Source organism: Mizuhopecten yessoensis, unplaced genomic scaffold (genome assembly GCF_002113885.1).
Source record: "Mizuhopecten yessoensis strain PY_sf001 unplaced genomic scaffold, ASM211388v2 scaffold1961, whole genome shotgun sequence".
NCBI classification, from domain to species: domain Eukaryota; kingdom Metazoa; phylum Mollusca; class Bivalvia; order Pectinida; family Pectinidae; genus Mizuhopecten; species Mizuhopecten yessoensis.
The window spans coordinates 1,077,741-1,100,539 of record NW_018404308.1 but is presented as its reverse complement, the minus strand read 5'-3'; the positions used below and the strand labels follow the sequence as shown (position 1 = coordinate 1,100,539).

At 36.0% G+C, this 22,799-nt stretch overlaps 3 protein-coding genes across 3 annotated transcripts in view; 1 reads left to right on the top strand and 2 right to left on the bottom strand.

The window, feature by feature from the left end:
- Window positions 1–9,827, bottom strand: part of LOC110443724 (cytoplasmic tRNA 2-thiolation protein 2-A-like) — a 24,754-nt gene extending 14,927 nt beyond the window's left edge. The window contains exons 1-5 of the mRNA XM_021488104.1: window positions 9,681–9,827; window positions 4,634–4,708; window positions 3,685–3,823; window positions 3,438–3,498; window positions 3,097–3,206 (exon numbers count right to left, since the gene is read on the bottom strand). Coding sequence (XP_021343779.1) covers window positions 3,097–3,206; window positions 3,438–3,498; window positions 3,685–3,823; window positions 4,634–4,708; window positions 9,681–9,736 — 441 coding nt within the window. The 5' untranslated portion in view covers window positions 9,737–9,827. The remainder of the gene's footprint in view (window positions 1–3,096; window positions 3,207–3,437; window positions 3,499–3,684; window positions 3,824–4,633; window positions 4,709–9,680) is intronic.
- Window positions 9,828–14,369: 4,542 nt separating this feature from the next.
- On the bottom strand, window positions 14,370–18,551 carry LOC110443734 (neuralized-like protein 2). The gene is made up of 3 exons (XM_021488117.1): window positions 18,405–18,551; window positions 15,536–16,234; window positions 14,370–15,001 (listed from the first exon to the last, which is right to left on the bottom strand). The coding sequence occupies exons 2-3, from the start codon at window positions 16,218–16,220 to the stop codon at window positions 14,886–14,888; spliced, it is 801 nt and encodes a 266-aa protein (XP_021343792.1). The 5' UTR covers window positions 16,221–16,234; window positions 18,405–18,551; the 3' UTR covers window positions 14,370–14,885.
- A 79-nt stretch (window positions 18,552–18,630) lies between these two features.
- LOC110443740 (nucleoporin SEH1-like) overlaps window positions 18,631–22,799 on the top strand; it is an 18,292-nt gene continuing 14,123 nt past the window's right edge. Inside the window, exons 1-4 of the mRNA XM_021488129.1 lie at window positions 18,631–18,859; window positions 21,002–21,052; window positions 21,353–21,574; window positions 21,879–22,009. Coding sequence (XP_021343804.1) covers window positions 18,749–18,859; window positions 21,002–21,052; window positions 21,353–21,574; window positions 21,879–22,009 — 515 coding nt within the window. The 5' untranslated portion in view covers window positions 18,631–18,748. The remainder of the gene's footprint in view (window positions 18,860–21,001; window positions 21,053–21,352; window positions 21,575–21,878; window positions 22,010–22,799) is intronic.

Below are 22,799 nucleotides of genomic sequence, written 5' to 3'. Positions count from 1 at the left end.
CACTCCCCATATGATATATATATATATGACACTAGGATCTCCCACTCCCCATATGAGATATATATATATGATACTAGGATCTCCCACTCCCCATATGATATATATATATATGACACTAGGATCTCCCACTCCCCATATGAGATATATATATATGACACTAGGATCTTCCACTCCCCATATGAGATATATATATATGATACTAGGATCTCCCACTCCCCATATGAGATATATATATATATGATACTAGGATCTTCCACTCCCCATATGAGATATATATATATATGACATTAGGATCTCCCACTCTTCATATGATATATATATATATATGACACTAGGATCTCCCACCCCCCATAAGATATATATATATATATATGACACTAGGATCTCTCACTCCCCATATGATATATATATATATGATACTCCCTGTATGATATATATATATATATGATACTAGGATCTCCCATTCCCCATATGATATATATATATATGACACTAGGATCTTCCACTCCCCATATGATATATATATATATATGATACTAGGATCTCCCACTCCCCAAATGATATAAATATATATATGATACTAGGATCTCCCACTCCCCATATGATATAAATATATATGACACTAGGATCTTCCACTCCCCATATGATATATATATATATATGATACTAGGATCTCCCACTCCCCATATGATATATATATATATATGATACTAGGATCTCCCATTCCCCATATGATATATATATATATGACACTAGGATCTTCCACTCCCCATATGATATATATATATATGACACTAGGATCTCCCACTCCCCATATGATATATATATATATGACACTAGGATCTCCCACTCCCCATATGATATATATATATATGACACTAGGATCTCCCACTCCCCATATGATATATATATATATGACACTAGGATCTCCCACTCCCCATATGATATATATATATATGACACTAGGATCTCCCACTCCCCATATGATATATATATATATGACACTAGGATCTCCCACTCCCCATATGATATATATATATATGACACTAGGATCTCCCACTCCCCATATGATATATATATATATGACACTAGGATCTCCCACTCCCCATATGATATATATATATATGACACTAGGATCTCCCACTCCCCATATGATATATATATATATGACACTAGGATCTCCCACTCCCCATATGATATATATATATATGACACTAGGATCTCCCACTCCCCATATGATATATATATATATGACACTAGGATCTCCCACTCCCCATATGATATATATATATATGACACTAGGATCTCCCACTCCCCATATGATATATATATATATGACACTAGGATCTCCCACTCCCCATATGATATATATATATATGACACTAGGATCTCCCACTCCCCATATGATATATATATATATGACACTAGGATCTCCCACTCCCCATATGATATATATATATATGACACTAGGATCTCCCACTCCCCATATGATATATATATATATGACACTAGGATCTCCCACTCCCCATATGATATATATATATATGACACTAGGATCTCCCACTCCCCATATGATATATATATATATGACACTAGGATCTCCCACTCCCCATATGATATATATATATATGACACTAGGATCTCCCACTCCCCATATGATATATATATATATGACACTAGGATCTCCCACTCCCCATATGATATATATATATATGACACTAGGATCTCCCACTCCCCATATGATATATATATATATGACACTAGGATCTCCCACTCCCCATATGATATATATATATATGACACTAGGATCTCCCACTCCCCATATGATATATATATATATGACACTAGGATCTCCCACTCCCCATATGATATATATATATATGACACTAGGATCTCCCACTCCCCATATGATATATATATATATGACACTAGGATCTCCCACTCCCCATATGATATATATATATATGACACTAGGATCTCCCACTCCCCATATGATATATATATATATGACACTAGGATCTCCCACTCCCCATATGATATATATATATATGACACTAGGATCTCCCACTCCCCATATGATATATATATATATGACACTAGGATCTCCCACTCCCCATATGATATATATATATATGATACTAGGATCTCCCACTCCCCATATGATATATATATATATATATATATATTATTACTTGTCTACTATACTGTGAACAAAAGATCATTTATTTATGATACTAGGATCTCCCACACCCCATATGATATATATATATGTGATACTAGGATCTCCCATTCCCCATATGATAGATACATATATGACACTAGGATATCCCTATATCCTAGTGTAAAATATCCTACACTATATCCTAATATTAAATATATCCAAGTGTCATAAATATATCTATCATATGGGGAGTGGGAGATCCTAGTGTCATATATATATCTGGAACAAGATCAATCCGCCTGAAGAAGCCCTAGAAGGCAGAAAGGCCGAGCGGAGGATCTAAAAAATTTGTTTTTATTCTATATATATATATATATATATGATACTAGGATCTCCAACTCCCCATATGATATATATATATATATGATACTAGGATCTCCCACTCACCATATGATATATATATATATATGAGACTAGGATCTCCCACTCCCCGTATGATATATATATATATATATGACACTAGGATCTCCCACTCCCCATATGATATATATATATATGACACTAGGATCTCCCACTCCCCATATGATATATATATATATGACACTAGGATCTATTTTAATGAAAATCAATGCAACGGATACACAGCCATTTTCAGATTTATCATGACAAAATTAAAACTTTGCTGTTTATCTTTTATAAATAATTCCTTATCATCGTGTGTAACAGAGGTCCACCAGTGTAAGACTTTGTGTCGTAAGGGAGATAATCCCGTTTATCATTTAGATAACGGTACTAAATGTGTTTGGTTTGTTTGTGTTTTACATCCTATTAACAGCTAAGGTCATTCTAAATGTGTTCACAGACAAGAAGACAAGTAATAACTATTTTTTTATAAGTCTAAACAATGGCAAAATAGGTCACTATACAGCACTCACCTCCTCGAGGCGTCGGGTCTGACAAGGGTAGCCCACGTCTACCATCAACTCCGCTATCCTGTCCTTGGCAGTCCCTCCATCCTCTATGAGGTTATCCAATACGGCACTCTCTACACAAACAATACATGTCCTAGTACACACCTTCTACACACAAAACATAGTCACTGAATGAGCTGACCTAATCATCTATTTAGTTCCTCCCCATGTCATTTACTTACAAAGTGAAGCTTAAGAAATAACTTTGTTTATACTTCAGGCCAAAATTTTCATATTTGTTTTACTATGGTTTTGTCATCATGAATATTTCCCAGCAGATTTTAAGATTTCCTTAAGAAAGTTACCATCTATAAAGATGATCCCAGGTTTGAAGCGTAATTTCTTGTGTGCCCTTTCACTTAATCCCTGTAAAATAAAAAACGAATCATGAAAAAATCTTGAAGTAATGAATAACACTTCATCAATAAAAAATCCTCTATTTGAAGGTGAATATATTGATCAGGATTTATGATGATACATTCCAAATTCTTCATGTTACACATGAAGGAAACTAAATTACAAGTTGGAATGACAAAAGAAATGGAACCTTACCTCTGTGATGAGGTGAAGCAGACAGCTAGATGAGGGACCCCCAGAATAGGCCACCAGGACCTTTTCTCCGTCACGCACAAGCTTAGACTTCCCAATGGTGGCTCTGAACTTATGTGTCACATACACCATAAAGCAGGCCCTGGAAACATCACAGAAAATTCACGTCACATGTTCCCGTATTTTTTCACATCGTGTTTCAAATAACCATATCAATAAGCATGTCTGAATATTATTAAAATAGTACTGCACATGGAGCTAAAATTATTTTCTTTCTCATTGGTTGTACAAAAAAATGTCAATTCTTTTTTTGATGGCAACAAACGTAACACCTAGCAGATCCTAGATTGTTTTCAAAGCTCAAAATATGAAGTGTTTTTGGCTTGCTAAAATTAGCTGATTTATTTCAAAGAAGTCTTAAATGGAATTCATAAAAGCAGTTGACAACTGCTTTTATGAATTCCATTTATTTCTTAAGAGTGTGATTTTTTTCCCTTACAGATAAAATTACAATGATTAAACTATAATGCATCCTAATCTGCTTCAAATACTATAGCGATTATTCTTGTCTACAAAATATCTTGTATTTTCTAGTTAAGAGTATCATTAATTACTGTGATAGGTATCCAGCAATCTAATTAAACTTTCTTTTAAACCTTTAACCACTAATTTACTGGAATATCAAATTATGAAATAATAAGTTCTATATGAAGTGTAGATATGATTCTATAGAATGCTTGATAACTGCGAAAGCTGTGTCAGCAGCCAGACTTTTAGTTAGGGTGAACAGTTAAATTGACAATTGTGCAACTGGAAAACCTGTCTACACGGAAAACTTTAAAACCTGTCTACACGGAAAACTTTATTGAAGCTGATATTCAGCTCAGACAAGTTTCTATTGGACAAAACAAGGACTGTGGCTCCTATATATAGCCAAAGAGCTTTTACTTACTTGCAAAAGGCGTCATTCACTCTAATGATCAAGATAGCATTTTCTGTGCGACACTTCATGCATTTTCTTCCTGGGCTGAAATTAAGTAAGCAAACACATTATGTGAAAATAAATTTTAAAAACGTCACAAAAACTGATTTTCTTTGCGTACATTAAGAATTAAACATCTTCAAATTTTTAGTCATAGTAAGGAACTTAAAGAGTATTTGAAGCATATTACAGTCTAGACCACAACTCAACAATACAACAGATCTGATGAGGTGAAACTATTTTAATAATAAAAACTATCTGATCAAAAAATGTATTTAAACAGGACTCAATAAAATGTTTATAAAAATACCTGTAAAATTGCAGATTAAAAGAGCAATTGATAAAATTCTCTGAAGCAATGTTGATACAAAATGCATATAATAAATTCCTCCACTAGGGGTCTAACCCTAGACCCCTGGCTTACTAGTCTGACATTCTACCAATGGAGCAAAAGAAAAGTTCTCCCTAGCCGAGACTGTAAGAAGAGGCTAGTATTTTACTAGGGTGGCATACTCCCCTGCAAGAAAGAACTTGTCATTCACATTTCCAGGGCTAACAGAGATGCTTGTGATAGCAAGGCTGAGCATTTTGTCAATATTTCCCAGGTCTCTATGCGGTAAAGGAATTTATTTGTTCAATGCTTCCGCTAGGGGTCGAACCCAGGACCTCTGGTTTATTAATCTGATGCTCTACCAATTGAAGTTCTGTTCTAGCTAGTTGAGTAAGTAGGAAGCAGTTAGTATTTTTCAGGATGACATTACAGTGAGATTTATTGATAAAGGTAGTTTTACTCAAATCTAATTACTTAAGTGGCTTGTCGATTCTTCTCAAAAAATGACCATGTTTATATATAATATGGCAACTGGTCAGAGACCTACCTACAGCATATAGTCATTTTTAGGAGTTTTTTTAAAACAAGTTTTTTCCAGTGTCTTTTATCACAAACAAACAAAACGATTACCTGACAGCTGCTTCTCTATTTTTAGATATTGCCCATATAATACCTGTATCTATTGTAGTGAAACAAGAAAGAGAATAGCGTGCTTCCACCGGGGATCAAACCCTCGATCTCCAGGTTCCTAGTTGGACGCTCTACCACTGGGCTAAAGGGAAATTCCCACTAGTTTGAAGCTAGGGGCAACCATAATCCTATGTACAATTAAAATCTGCCACAGTAGTATTCAGTAGGCCCACTCTGAAGCACTGCAGGCAGACAGTGTGTTGGAATGCGATATTAGTCTTGACTTCCGACAGAGCTCAGTCATAGATTTTATTCATTTTAGTGTTGGGAATCGGTTGAGATTTCAACATCGATGATCGGATATAATCGGTTAGTGTCAACCGATTGATTTTCGTTCATTAATCGGTTAGCTTACCGTTACATTATCCTTAAAAAAATATTACTTTTTTCTTTAACAATGGCATGGCTTTTCCTTTTAGTAATGCTACTAATGAAATTTCAACTTTTCCACATAGCTTCGTATCTTTATTTTGTATCATACCATTTCAATGTAACAATCTTTATTGATGAACAGTTATAATCATTGATATTTTTTGCAATTAATTATGTTTAAATAGCATGATTGGTAAGAAGTTATAGTCAGGTCCAGTACACTCTGTCGATTGAGCTATATAGCTGTAAAGACCTATAATAGCTTTATTGACCTATCTGAAATAGGTCTTTTGAGCTATTTTCAAGTGATTTTCTTTTTTAAGGAAAACGAAACAAAGTCGCTTTTAAAAGAAGATTGTATCATTAAGTTGATAACAAAAGACATTAAATATAAGTATTCTTTTTAAAAAATAATGATGTAAAAAAATCGGAAATTTTACATTTATGAAAAATGAAAATAAACATCTAACTGTATGCTTTTTGTAGTCAACATTACCATAAACCTTATTGTTTTATGCGACTTTGCTTTAATTTAATGAAAATTGAAATCTGAGAAAATATAGCTCAATAAAGATATAATGTATAGGTGTATATAGCTACATGTATATAGGTCTTTATAGCTACATTTGTATATAGCTCAATCGGCAGAGTGTACTGGACCTGATAGTTAAGAGTAAAATGACATAGAACACCCGATCTCTCTAATTGAAAATGAAAGTAGAACTCGCACTTCCGGTTTTGAAAACAATCATTGATGTTGTCATCGCATAATCGATTGTCGGGAATGGATTGCCTTTCCAATTAGATATCGATTATAATAGATCATCGGGACAACACTAATAGATTTAATATAACACTTTCCTCTAGTCTGTTCCGGTCGACTATTTGTAGCAGCCAAAGAATAAGAGGGGGAAATACTGCCTTACTGGCAAGCTAGCTTTTCCAGTGATGGGGCTCAATAGTTAGCAAACTTAGATGTCGGACATCTACATGTATCTGTCAAAATGTCTAAGTCTGGTTTCAGGGACAGAGAAAACTCAGGCAATGGAGTACATGACCAATAATAATTCTGAATTGCGACAGGCTGTTTTCCTTTTTTGGGGGATAATGAATGATGATAATCACTTATCTAAAAAAAAAATGGGGAGGGGGGGGGGGTTAAAATNAATTGATAAAATTCTCTGAAGCAATGTTGATACAAAATGCATATAATAAATTCCTCCACTAGGGGTCTAACCCTAGACCCCTGGCTTACTAGTCTGACATTCTACCAATGGAGCAAAAGAAAAGTTCTCCCTAGCCGAGACTGTAAGAAGAGGCTAGTATTTTACTAGGGTGGCATACTCCCCTGCAAGAAAGAACTTGTCATTCACATTTCCAGGGCTAACAGAGATGCTTGTGATAGCAAGGCTGAGCATTTTGTCAATATTTCCCAGGTCTCTATGCGGTAAAGGAATTTATTTGTTCAATGCTTCCGCTAGGGGTCGAACCCAGGACCTCTGGTTTATTAATCTGATGCTCTACCAATTGAAGTTCTGTTCTAGCTAGTTGAGTAAGTAGGAAGCAGTTAGTATTTTTCAGGATGACATTACAGTGAGATTTATTGATAAAGGTAGTTTTACTCAAATCTAATTACTTAAGTGGCTTGTCGATTCTTCTCAAAAAATGACCATGTTTATATATAATATGGCAACTGGTCAGAGACCTACCTACAGCATATAGTCATTTTTAGGAGTTTTTTTAAAACAAGTTTTTTCCAGTGTCTTTTATCACAAACAAACAAAACGATTACCTGACAGCTGCTTCTCTATTTTTAGATATTGCCCATATAATACCTGTATCTATTGTAGTGAAACAAGAAAGAGAATAGCGTGCTTCCACCGGGGATCAAACCCTCGATCTCCAGGTTCCTAGTTGGACGCTCTACCACTGGGCTAAAGGGAAATTCCCACTAGTTTGAAGCTAGGGGCAACCATAATCCTATGTACAATTAAAATCTGCCACAGTAGTATTCAGTAGGCCCACTCTGAAGCACTGCAGGCAGACAGTGTGTTGGAATGCGATATTAGTCTTGACTTCCGACAGAGCTCAGTCATAGATTTTATTCATTTTAGTGTTGGGAATCGGTTGAGATTTCAACATCGATGATCGGATATAATCGGTTAGTGTCAACCGATTGATTTTCGTTCATTAATCGGTTAGCTTACCGTTACATTATCCTTAAAAAAATATTACTTTTTTCTTTAACAATGGCATGGCTTTTCCTTTTAGTAATGCTACTAATGAAATTTCAACTTTTCCACATAGCTTCGTATCTTTATTTTGTATCATACCATTTCAATGTAACAATCTTTATTGATGAACAGTTATAATCATTGATATTTTTTGCAATTAATTATGTTTAAATAGCATGATTGGTAAGAAGTTATAGTCAGGTCCAGTACACTCTGTCGATTGAGCTATATAGCTGTAAAGACCTATAATAGCTTTATTGACCTATCTGAAATAGGTCTTTTGAGCTATTTTCAAGTGATTTTCTTTTTTAAGGAAAACGAAACAAAGTCGCTTTTAAAAGAAGATTGTATCATTAAGTTGATAACAAAAGACATTAAATATAAGTATTCTTTTTAAAAAATAATGATGTAAAAAAATCGGAAATTTTACATTTATGAAAAATGAAAATAAACATCTAACTGTATGCTTTTTGTAGTCAACATTACCATAAACCTTATTGTTTTATGCGACTTTGCTTTAATTTAATGAAAATTGAAATCTGAGAAAATATAGCTCAATAAAGATATAATGTATAGGTGTATATAGCTACATGTATATAGGTCTTTATAGCTACATTTGTATATAGCTCAATCGGCAGAGTGTACTGGACCTGATAGTTAAGAGTAAAATGACATAGAACACCCGATCTCTCTAATTGAAAATGAAAGTAGAACTCGCACTTCCGGTTTTGAAAACAATCATTGATGTTGTCATCGCATAATCGATTGTCGGGAATGGATTGCCTTTCCAATTAGATATCGATTATAATAGATCATCGGGACAACACTAATAGATTTAATATAACACTTTCCTCTAGTCTGTTCCGGTCGACTATTTGTAGCAGCCAAAGAATAAGAGGGGGAAATACTGCCTTACTGGCAAGCTAGCTTTTCCAGTGATGGGGCTCAATAGTTAGCAAACTTAGATGTCGGACATCTACATGTATCTGTCAAAATGTCTAAGTCTGGTTTCAGGGACAGAGAAAACTCAGGCAATGGAGTACATGACCAATAATAATTCTGAATTGCGACAGGCTGTTTTCCTTTTTTGGGGGATAATGAATGATGATAATCACTTATCTAAAAAAAAAATGGGGAGGGGGGGGGGGTTAAAATATTTTCTAAATAGTTTGCATCTTTTAACCTTTTAACTTTCCTTAATATCGTACGATGTGATCTCTTTCTAGCAGCGAGATTTCAATATAACTGAGCCATACTTTAAGGCTCACATATTAAAAGAAATATTCGCAAAATTGTACAAAACCCTTTACCCAATATTCCGTCAAAACTGGTGACGTTACATTACATTTGTGAACCAGACACCTATTTCAGAGTTGTGACAATGTGTTACCTGACTTTTTCTTTCTGTAATGGACCGTCCGATTCTCCCTCTTGTACACTACACATAATGTTCAAAACCTTAAGGAATGTCCTACAAGTTGATGGACTCAACGTGAACACATGTACACGCAACCTACATGCAATAATCACGTTTGTGTTAACCAGTACAGTTACAAACGTTTTGGTGATCATGATTTAATAACAGGCATAATGGGTCTGTGCTGCTCAGTTTTCAATTAGCCTGAAAACACTTGTTTGAACTAATCTGACATTTTTTTAATTCAATTTATGTTTTTAATCAATCTAATGAATCATTTTATCGGAAATGTGAAGTTATTTTTCATGATTTAAAACTAATTATTTTTTTGTGTTTTGTCATTGCTTTTTATCAACTGAAATTAAAAATATGACTGACATCATATTTTTTTTATTTCTATATATAATATATGGTGTAAATTTGCTAAAACCAAAAGTAATTCCAGGCATTTTGAACAAACAGAAATATTCTGCATTTTTTAAATTATATAGGATTTATCTCCCTTGAACCATATTCAAAACCATTATGCTATTTATCATGAAATTAGACTAACTTTGTGAAAATTATCTTAGTGTTTTGCAACAAAAATATCTAATCATGTATCTAAATATCTTCAAGTTAATTTGCTTAAGATGTGTCTTATAACAAAACAGCGCCCACTCCCAATCATCATGTGGAGAGACTGGAGCATCACATATCAGTATCTGGTGTAAAAGATGTGCATTGATTATGTTGCCTTGTGTAAACAGGCGTCAGCTGTAGGGAATTTCTCTTTAGCTCAGCTGTAGAGCATTGGGCTGGAGAGCCAATGGTCACGGGTTCGAGCCCCAGCGACGGCACTATCTTTATCACTATTGTTCGTCCTACTACAAACTGGTGGCGTTCTGTCAGACCCTCCCCGTTCAAGGTAGGAGAACCCTTGGCTGGGAGTCGAAAAACCTGGGTTGATGTTAAAAAGGGGGGGAATTGTGTAAGGGATGTGCATTGATTATGTTGCCTTACAAGCATCATCTGAAAATAATTTCGCTTTAGCTCAGTGGTAGAGCATTTGGCTGGATAGCCAATGTTCGGTGTTCGATCCCCAGCGACGGCACTATCTTTATCAATATTGCTCGTCCTACTACAAACTGGTGGCGATGACCCTCCCCATTCAATAAGATCTGATGAACCCTTGGAGGGGAGTCAAAGAACCTGGGTTGGTGTTTGAACAAGAGGCCCAGAGGGCCTGTATCGCTCACCTGGAAATGTTAGCAAAATTGAAGTTGAAATAGCTAGATTTTGCTGGAAGTGTACATGCATTACATGGTAAGTCAGGGGTTATACGTTATATTCAATTTGACAAAATCCTGTCATTCCTACAGGAAAAGGAGGATTTTGAAGAATTTGCTATGTTTCCCCTATTGGGCCCCTCCCCTCTGCCCCAAGGGGGGTCAGACCCACTGTTGATACAAAATAAGGTCCCCTTCACCAAAGGGTGCTTCATACCAAATTTGGACAAAATCCTGTCATTCCTACAGAAGAAGAAGGATTTTGAAGAATTTGCTATGTTTCCCCTAGTATTGGGCCCCGCCCCTCTGCCCCAAGGGGGGTCAGACCCACTGTTGATACAAAATAGGTCTCCTTCACCAAAGGTTGCTTCATACCAAATTTGGACAAAATCCTGTCATTCCTATAGAAGAGGGATTTTGAAGAATTTGCTGTTTTCCCTATTGGGTCCCGCCCCTCTGCCCTAAGGGGCTTGATCCACTGCCTACAGACCTATTAAAGCAATGTCTTGAAGCACTGCTTCCTTTGATTACCTCAATCATAAAACAAATCATTGGCCGAGTCAAAGGTTCCATTGTGTTTCAAGAAGGCACATGTTAGACCATTGTTTAAGAAGCCTGGAATGGACAAGGAGTTGAAGAACTACCGCCAAGTTTCAAATCTGCCTTTTCCGTCTAAGATCTTGGAGAAGGTTGTGTCCCGGTATTTCGAGGTGCATCTCCATGCAAACAGTCTCCATGACAACATGCATTCGGCCTACTGCATGGGACACTCTACTGAGACGGCCCTCCTACATATACATAATGACATAGCTTCTGCATTGCATAACAAATGCTGAGCTGTGCTCGTTATGCTGGACTTGTTAGCTGCATTTGACGTCATTGACCATGGCATACTTTATAAACGTCTGGAATACTCTTACGGAGTGACTGATATCGCACTATGCTGGATACAGTCTTATCTGAGTGAAAGACGACAGTGTGTTGCCATCAGATCAACCACCTCACATGACAAAGTACTAGATTTCGGGGTTCCTCAAGGGTCGGTGTTAGGACCACAAAAATATTGCCTGTACTCTTAACTGATTGGGGATATCATTGCTATGCTGATGACACACAAATTTACATGGTCATCAAACCACAGGACAGTTGGGATACAGTTTCAGAAAATCTGGAAGCTTGTCCGACAGATATCAGTACCTGGATGAACGCCAACATGCTAATACTTAATCAGGAAAAGACGGAACTAATCGTCTTTTCCCCACGTGTGATCAGCAAACAATGGCTCTCCAGCTCAAAGTCGGTGCCAGAACTATTGAGACTGTCCCAGCTGTTAAAAACATAGGTGTATACCTTGATAGTTCACTGAACATGGAGAAACAAGTGAACGCTATTGCCAAATCCTGTTACTACCAGATCAGGAACATCGGCTGTATTTGGCAGTTTATAACTGAAGATGCAACCGATTTTGGTGCATTCACTTGTTACCTCTCGGTTGGATTATGGTAACACCCTGCTCTGTGGTATATCTGACAAACTAACTAGTCGTCTGCAGAGGGTCCAGAACACTGCAGCCAGCTGGTTAATCGTACTCGAAAGAGAGAGCACATCACACCTGTGCTATATTCATTGCACTGGTTAGCTGCACGATACAGGTCACAGTACAAAATTTTGGTTTACACATACAAGGCACTGAATGGAATAGCTCCTCAGTACCTACAGGAGCTTGTTACCCTGTATCACCCCGACGATCACTGCGGTCGGATTCAGAATCATTGTTGTGTGTCACATAATCTTGTACTGTGACCTATGGAAAACAGTGCTTTGGGAGGGTTTCGGCGACGTTGTGGAATAGCTTACCATCTTCTATTAGAAAGTCAAATACCCTGGCCAAATTCAAGAGGAACATCAAAACCCACCTCTTCACGTCTGTATTTTAGGGTCTCTGAAAAGATGTCATGTAAATACCACCCTTTATTTGTTCAATTATGTGCACATTGCTTGCTTAAATGTATAAAAGTGACTGTATAAGCCTTTGTTTTTGTTTCACAATTACAACTATTACTATTATCCATATGTTGTAAAGCGCTTTAGAGTCATTTTACAAATTATATAGGGTGCTATATAAATGTTGTATATTATTATTATTGTATATTATTGTTGGGACTCCAAAAAAATGGCCACATCAAAATAGGTGCACATGTTCAGGGTGTGTTGGTTACATCAGTAGTTTCCTGCAAGTAGGCTTAAAACTGTAGAAGTTGTGGACACAGTGGTGTCTTCAGACAAAGGACAATCACTCCCTGTATACACCTCCTCCCTCTAACCATGTTGTGTAGGTTATCAAAATGAAATTGTTGAGAAACAGATGCACAGATGAGCTGACATTATACAGTTAGATAAGAGGATACCTTATACCCTGCTGAAAGGGATGTAAAATAAACAAGGAAACAATTCCATTGTCTTTGACTAATTTCATTTTTAATGAATCATTCCCTCACTGCCATACATTAATCACTGAGTAGATGGTTTACTCTGGTGCCCATGTAAATACGCTTATTTATCTTCACAAATTATTATTTTCTACATCACAAAATCTTCTTTATTTTCATGCATCATTCAAACAAAACAAGATCATTTGTACATGATATCTTGATAAATGTCCTTGAACTCTAATTCTGTTTTTGGACCACTGAAATTTCTCTTCCAAATCACCTAAAGTTTAATCTACGCACAAAAAACTACATTGAAGGGGAAAAAAATAACTTTGTTCTTACAAACTGAAAATCACTCTAGAAGTGTTTATGTATAAACCTCCTTAAATATGCACCAAACTTAATTTAAATATTTTAAGTATTTGGATACATGTATCCCCCCATATGTAATAACTAGTCACTGACTGAATAAATCAGATTGTTACCATAATATACTCTAGACTGATCACATTCACCCAAAGGAGCAAGTATATCAAGTTATATAGGTATACTTTCTAATAATACACAGTATCTTCATTATCAGTGAGATAAGTTTAGTGGTTGTTCTGCCTAACATAATATGGTTATCACTAACATTGGGAAACAATATACTATCTATCATCAATATTAGAATATATACAATGTATCTATGACCAAAATTCAAATACAATGTATCTATTTCCAAAATTCAAATACAATGTATCTATCGATATCACCAAAATTCAAATACAATGTATCTATGACCAAAATTCAAATACAATGTATCTATTTCCAAAATTCAAATACAATGTATCTATCGATATCACCAAAATTCAAATACAATGTATCTATGACCAAAATTCAAATACAATGTATCTATTTCCAAAATTCAAATACAATGTATCTATCGATATCACCAAAATTCAAATACAATGTATATGTATTTATTACCAAAATTCACATACAATGTATCTATTACCAAAATTCAAATACAATGTATCTAACACCAATATTATGATACAATGCATCATGTACATTCAGACACAATGAATCTTTAAACATTTGATTTGCAAGATGATTGTTTCCTTATAGCAGTTTTTGACTGCATTAAACTTGTAAGGAAAACAGGAGATATCTTATAACAGTCTATCTAAAAATAGCTCATCAAATTTGCAAAGCATTGACTAATTATTATGTTTGATAATATAGTAAAAACAATTCACAAATATTATCAAATCAAAACACAAAACCGTAAGTATACACACCTAGTAGTAATTGGTCTACAACAGGTTATTATTTTCATTAGATATTTTTCTCTGATAATTACCGCACTAGAACTATCGAAATTCAAGGCAACTTATCACAATGCTGTACATGTATATTGTACATAAATAGAATCATTTTTAATATCACACGACAATCTCTTAAAGACAAAAGTAGCATAAGCTATGTATGTAGTGCTATAGTTCATATCGCAGAAATTGTTTCAATTTCATTGGTAATGGTAGACATGTCACATCCTCCTCCTTTGTCAATTGGAGAATTCTGTCTCTGCATGCATTTTGGAGTGAAGACACTGCAAAGAGGAAGGAATTGGTTAGATTAATGCTGCTGAGAGTGTTGTTAATCTATCTAATTATAGTTATTAGCTTCAGTACCATCCACTGCCCAGCATACACATGTACAGTAGAAAATTACAATGTATCTCTATTTATTATGATGGTGAACAGTGAATCAAAGTTTTAAATAATAAATGATATTAAATTAATCATACTCATATTTAAATTTACATTTATACACTGTATTTTCAATATTAAATAGGTTAATGGGAGATTTTGTATACTCAAAATTGAAACATAAATAAAATGTGTATATATACCCGGCTTGAGACAAAATAACCCTTTAAAATTACATATTTTGAGTTGTTCCTTCAGATGACAACATATAAGATCTCAGAATATAGGAATAGTTCAGCAAATTTACTGAGGAATAACCTAAGTTTAATGGTCCAAATCACGAGTCTCCCTCCTAAATAGGGAGAATTGTCAAGTATGTATCAAGTATGTATGATGTAAATTATGACATGTGTGGTTCCGTATCAAATACTTACCACAATACAGCTGGATGATCCTCACTTGTTTTGTGGTACCGTAAACATCTACCACTGCATAGAGTGGCCCCCCCTGGTGGGGAATATTTCTAGCACAAGGTCCCTGATCTTCACCGTTAATGATAAACCTCATTTCCGCAGTGTCTCCCACCACACGGTACATGATCCCGATCCTGCTACCAATGTCTGTAGGAAGAGCACTGTCTGAGGAGGATGTACTGACAGAAGTTTCGTAATTATTTGATAACAGTTTACGTAGAGGGAGCAGTAGACTCCTACTGAATGAGCCCTGGGGTGTGTGTATCACCTCTGCATCCCCTAACACAGACTGGTGGATCTCCCTGTCCACACTGTCCGAGTCTCCAGCATCTGAGTACACTACTTTATTGTGTGACTTAGTCACTGCAAAAATCCAGGATTTCCCCATATTTTGAAGATCTGGTAATGCATATTGTGGAAGTTCAAACTTGCAACTTGGGTCAAATTGTGTGAGACCTATTCTCATATGTCCACTCCATCCCAACTCATTTTTTTCTATCTCGACAAGAAATATTTCTCCAGGCTTTAATGCCTTCTCACTAAAGGTCAGGGCATGTGCAAAACTGGTCTCTCTATAAGCCACCATGTTGTCATGGAGAAGACGGATGTTTTGTCCATGGTAAGGGTGGAATTTTGTCACTGGCATCTTGTTGTCATTGTCTGCACACAAAAAAGGACGATATATTATAAACATGTATTTGACAAAGTATCTCGAAGTTTTAATATATAGTACCTGATAAATTGGCAATATCAGAGATTATGTCAGTTTTATATCTGGAGACTTTCAATTGGCTATAGCAAACATTACATCACAACATCAACTCAACCAACCATTCATATTTGCACAAGAAATACACTAATAAATTCCAACGACAACACAGCAGAATCTTGCTAATTTATGATTTATTCAGGCATATGTGTTGACAGGTTTCGTGTTGTCGCTGCTGTTGGATTTCACCGATGAGCTATTACTACATGTATCCACAGCGGTAATCAACTAAATATTGCACCAGATTTTCAACTAATAAGGGATGTTGCGTCTCCAACCCAATGAATTGGGTAAAAGATTTATAGAATAACGACATTAATGGGGCCCTTTTAAAAGTCAACAGTGTCATTTTTTAGCTTTAAATAAATAATTGAGAAACGGTTGGGTCCTTTAGAAATTCTTCGCTGCAAAATGATGAATTAGGGTTAAGGGATCCGGAATGTTCAGAAAGTTAGGTAGGGTCAATTTCCCTACAGAGCCTTAATCCACCATGTTGGTACTTACCATCATTCAGAATGGCATTTCTTTTGTAATTGATCAGGTGATTATAATAATATAATTCTTTATTTGTTTATTGAGGATTACGAACAGCCCAAGGGCTACTAGTCGTTTTCTTCACATTTAAAAAACAAGCGAACAGTACAACATTTACCTTATTAACAAAATACAGGAAATGCATGAACATTTACACTGGTCATTCGCACCACTTCATGACACACACACATACACACACCAACACACAGACAAAGACACAGAGAACAATAAGAAGGAAGAAAGGCAGACAGACAGAGAGAGCTAGGGAGAGAGGGGAGGGAAAAGAGACAGACAGACAGACAGATAAAGAGTCTACTTGAATCTATTACTTCCCTCGATATATTTAAAGACAGAATGAAAAATTTGGGTATTGGTCTATTGGTCAAGAGAATTTGAGCCGTTAATAACTTATGTACAGAGCTGATCAGGTATTAAATTAAGCAGTGTCTGGATTTACGTTTGATGATATATTTCTAGATACAGTTTGAAAAAGGGTGATTGACAGATTGGAACTGCCTGGACGACAACACAGTCAGGGCGCAAGGAATAAAGGCATTTAAAGCATCAATCCCTACCAACTGGGATTAAACGAAGCTAACTATCGCATGCGTACTTAACCCCCTCCGCATTAAAGCCACATTGGTCTCTGTGGAGTATAATACATAGGTTACATTTGCGTATCCCGGTTGAAACGGTTCAGGTCGCACAGAAATATATATATTCCACAATAAACGAACACACTTGGTACCAAACTATAGGCAGAGCTAAAAATACAGAGTTTCGGAGAATGAATAACAATATCTCAATAATGATATATTCTTCTTTCACGCGTCGACTAAATTATATAACGTAACTTAGAATCTATATGTGGCTTGACCTTGTTTTATAAAGAAATAACGCAAATTTGTTATAGTCAGCATTTTAGTTTCGGTCAGTCACGTCTGGACCCCTCAATCTACACCTGCCGAATACACCCGAGGTCAGCCCGGTTCAGATTTGCACCTGTCATTTTTGTTCAGATTAAACCATTTCAACTGGTTGATCCAGATACGCGAAAGAGGGCCCGGGCCGTAGATTGATAGATCTAATACCTTAATAATGCCTACTGTCAGTACCACAGGAGTCTGAAGTGAATGCTTATATAAAATTATTAATAATAATTATAGTATTTTAAGCATATTTAAATTGGTTCTTATATACATATAACTAATATTATTAATTATTGACAGAATTTTATACTTCAGTGGTCAGTACATATACCAGGATATAGAATAGGCTCAAACAGTTGTAATGAACTTTAAGGTCTGTGGTATATTTTGTATAAACATGTTTATCATTATATACAAAGTTACCCGATAGTGTAACAAGATCCATACATTGGTCTGCGGACGGATGGACTTCTATTATATTTTGTGCACAACTATGGCATGCGCATGGTCCAATAACTCAAACTCCACCAAGATCCCAAAGCGCAAGAATAGCAAGCACACTCATGAAGCAACCGATCTTAAGCAATTTCCAACTTACCTATCGGTTGTATAAATAAATCTGCGTTGTATGTTTTTTAGCACCTCAACATATTTGATATTAAAAGATTATTGTCCCGCCAATAAAGATTTACAAAAAGATTGCTATCGGTGTAAATCCGCCATCCTGATATCCCTGAACAGTGCTTCCGTTTCCGTCCAAAACATATTTCTTACACGGTATATGATTGGATGATTTGTAGAGTAGAAGCCAATCAACAACTCGATTACATCACATGCAAGCTGCAGGCCGCGAAGATGGAAGAACGAAATGTGTGATGTTGGAACTGTGAAGCTTTATCTTTAGATTTTGAATTCATCTACACATTTCCGTTTATCATAAACATGTTTGTAACACGACATATTCCAGCGGAACACAAAGATCTCATTCATGATGTATCATACGACTTTCATGGAAATCGCATGGCTACATGCTCAAGTGACCAAACAGTGAAGGTACAAGAACATGCAGTTTCGTTTTGTCAAAACACGTGATGTTAATCTACAAGTCAGGTGCAAGTAAACGTGTCGTAGGCAACGCAGGCTATTAATATTATAATCTATGTTGCTTAGATTTCCAAATTTTTATTGATATTATAGTAATTTTGAAATGATTAGAGGATCTTTTAAAATGCCCTTTGACCAGGTTAGTCCGAAGTAACTATTGTCACAGGAAAAGAAAAAATGCTCTCCCAATTGAGCTACCTGGTCGCCGACGATCGACCCGGTCCAGTACCGCTACATTCCTCCCTCGTTTTCTATGTCTTTGCCCCCGAAGACAACTATTTACTACCCAGGTTGGGGTATCCCCTCGCCAAGCGTTCACCAAATGCTTGAAACAAGGATTGGTCACAAGGCACAACTGTTAAAGGAGAGGAAAAATGCACAGCCAGACCGTGGTCTGAACTCGGGACCATCCAAACTCTAGACGGACGCTCTACCATTTGAGCTACCTGGTCGCCAACGATCGACCCAGTCCAGTTCCGCTACACTATCTTCCAACTTTTTGATGGGGCGAACATAATCAGAAAGTCCATATCTAAGGGTCTTTTTAAATGTAATTCTGGAATTTGGTTTGGAATGCACTTGCGTTAATGTTTTCACCTTAACAAGAACGCGTGTCCAGATACTTTCCACACATGGATTGAAAGGTTATTTATTTATCTCTGCCATCGCAACAAAATAGTATCAACAACAATCATTTCAATTTACTCAACAGATTTTAAAAACAGGTGTAATTTTTTCTACATTTTTCATTTTTCATCAGTCCAAGAAATTGGAAAATCTTGCGAGATGGGAGGCTTTCCCCAAAATATGTGTCCATAAAGTATAAATAACTTGTCACTACAATATTTTTCAAACTGTTCAAATTGCCCTTTGTCTGTGGTCTGTTCAACTTAAAACAGCTCTTGGTAGGGTTGTGTTTCAGAAAGTAATGGAAAGATCTTTTAAATTTCATATGTAGGTTCCCCATTGTCTATTATACCACAGTTAGGCATATTGAATTTTAGGATTGATTGGAAAACTAATATCACTGTCAAGTTTATTTACCATGGTTCCTTATTACACATTTAGTAAATAGGTCAAATGACAACCTCACGAATCCAAAATATAAGAGTTAAGAAAAGATCAATCTTACAAAGAACCAATGATGATGGTAGGTGCCAAGATCCCTCTGGGATCTATTGTTTGTTTGTTGATCAAGACATAACTGCAGAAGATATTGAAAGAGTAGGTGCTGCTTGGAATATTGCTCGTGAAAAATATCTGTGGTTAATATCAGTATGAGTGTAAGGGATATAGAAAGTATCTTTCCTTCACATTGGGAAATGAACTAGAAATGTCAGTATGTACCTCAAGCTCATATGTTAACTGTATACAAGTTGTGCTGCCTGAAGTAGTTTTCTAGGGTAGTATATCAGTTAATCTCAAACTGAGCAGAGGTGAGGTGGAATAATTCCCGTCACACCATAACGTTCTGGTCAGCGTTCTATGAACATTCTAAGAATGTTTAATCGTTCAATTTCCGAGCGTTCTAGGGTGAGGTGGACACATCTGGCGTGTGACTATTACATGAGGAGCATGTACCAGCGACCAAGTAAGGCACCCCTGAAAACTATAAGGGTGTGCTGACGTGTCACTGACGCGCGACGAACGAGTAGTCAACGTTAGACGAGCGTGTGACTAACGTGTGACACGCTGCGTCATTGACAGGTCGCCAGTGAGTCGTTCACTGCAAGGCAAAGATTGTGAACGATTAATAACAACCAAATACTGCTAGGGTAAGGTCCGACTAACAATAGCTGAACGGGTGCAACGTTCAGCGAACGTGAATTTTCTCAAGTGTTTAAAGTTAAACGTTGAAGAATGGGTGGTCTCCATGAGAACTTTTGTGCATGTTCAAAACTTTAATTTCGGACCAGTGTTCTCCGACAATCACCAGCGTTCACACAACGCTCTTCTGGCGCTATACCAGCGACCACAGGCGATTACCAATGTTTCCTCAAACGTCATAAATCGCTGACCAGAACGTTATGTTGTGAAGGCCCCATTATACAATTAAGCACTTGTATTAAGTTTAATAATTGCTTATTTCAGGTTTGGGATCTTGGTGAAGATGGTCAGTGGAATTGCACAGCAAGTTGGAGAGTAAGCTCTTATTATTGATGATTACTCTAAACGTATAAGGAATTGATTAAGATTCTGAATGTATACACATTTGAGAAAACTTTTGACATGATCCTGTGTCCTGAATTGTGTTCATTAAAAGTAACCAAACAAAGTCTATATTAAAAGCCCAAGTTGCTATGCCAACAAAGTGATGAGCAGTATACGTAATCATAATCCAAGTCTACATTCTCAGAGCCAGTCCCCATACTTACAAACTAATAAGAAGTATATCACATGGATGAATCTATGGAGACTAAAGATGACATCTTTGTTGTACAGACTCACAGTGGATCTGTGTGGCGGGTGACCTGGGCCCACCCTGAGTTTGGACAGGTCATTGCCACCTGCTCGTTTGACCGGACAGCTGCAGTTTGGGAAGAGATCATTGGGGAGTATGGCAAGGGTAACCAGAGCAACTGGGTGAAAAGGTCAAGTTTGGTTGACAGTCGAACTTCTGTCACCGACGTCAAATTTGCTCCAAAACATTTAGGACTACAACTGGTAAGGAACATACATTTTTTAGTGTTTTACTGAAGACATTCTAAGTTTAGGAATTTGTTATATTATTGGCCTTTTAGAATCAAAATGGAATATTTTATAACTTTAAACAAAGTGAGTGAAATGTTGCCCAGTGATAGCCTTAGGCTTTTTAAAACTTCAGTCCCAAACTTGTATTTATAATGATTTCATAAAGCCACAGAAGATATATCTATCAATATTCTTTTTGAGTTCCGTTTATAAATCGTTATCTGTGATTTGCAGTTTGAAAATAACTAGAGTATGATTGAGATGTTTGTTTTTCTAGGCTACATGTTCTGCTGATGGAACAGTCAGAATATACGAGGCTCCAGATGTAATGAACTTGAGCCAGTGGTCGCTCCAGAATGACATACAGACCAAACTTAGCTGTAGCTGTCTCTCATGGAACATGTCTAGGTATGTACTGACATCCTATAGACATTAGTGTTGTTCCGATAATTGATTATAATCCAAAATCAATCTACTGTACAACCAATTCAAATTACTCATTGATAAATTGTATAATTGATTAATCAGTTTAAATGTTGCATGCTGTTTTTTGTTGATATCTGTCAGACATACTGACCAAACCCATCCACCTATATATACACATTCAATATCTAACTGTAGTCACTCAGTTCCTATATGTAAAATAGGACCAAGGTTAGATAATTGTACATTTCAGACAAGAAATGGCAACTCTGATGAAGACATGTTTCGTGATAACATCGGTAAAACATTCTAGCGAATGTATATGAGTCATTATCAGAAATTGTCAATATTGCTGTCCCCTTACTTTTAACATTTTTTTTCAGTGTTCAGAATGCACAGATAGTACATTGTTTTGATTTTTTTAATAAATATAGACAAAAAACTATATTTTAGCATTAATTAAAAATGCATTTTGTAAAAAAATAAATATTTATGAACATTTATAAATATGTTACATGCAAAAATAGGGGTGTCCCTGGCAAGAATTCCAATTTTTCAATGAGAATAAATACAATTAAAAGGCATTACCGAATGGTTATTTCCATATTTTCTGTTAGTTTTATGCTTAAATTTTGATTATGAAATGTCAGTTTACTTAAATAATCTGGAAAATGATAATATAAAACATAATATATGTCTGTCTCCAGTTAAAATGTCCATTATGTTACCACAACACATTTGGTTCAGTTAATGCAACATTAACAGGTATTTTTTA

Excerpts from the sequence above, each read along its gene's own strand:
- LOC110443734 (XM_021488117.1), bottom strand. The coding sequence starts at position 16,220 with ATGCCAGTGACAAAATTCCACCCTTACCATGGACAAAACATCCGTCTT. Across the intron at positions 15,002-15,535 it reads GATCATCCAGCTGTATTGTG|TGTCTTCACTCCAAAATGCA; the intron begins GTAAGTATTTGA and ends TCCTCTTTGCAG.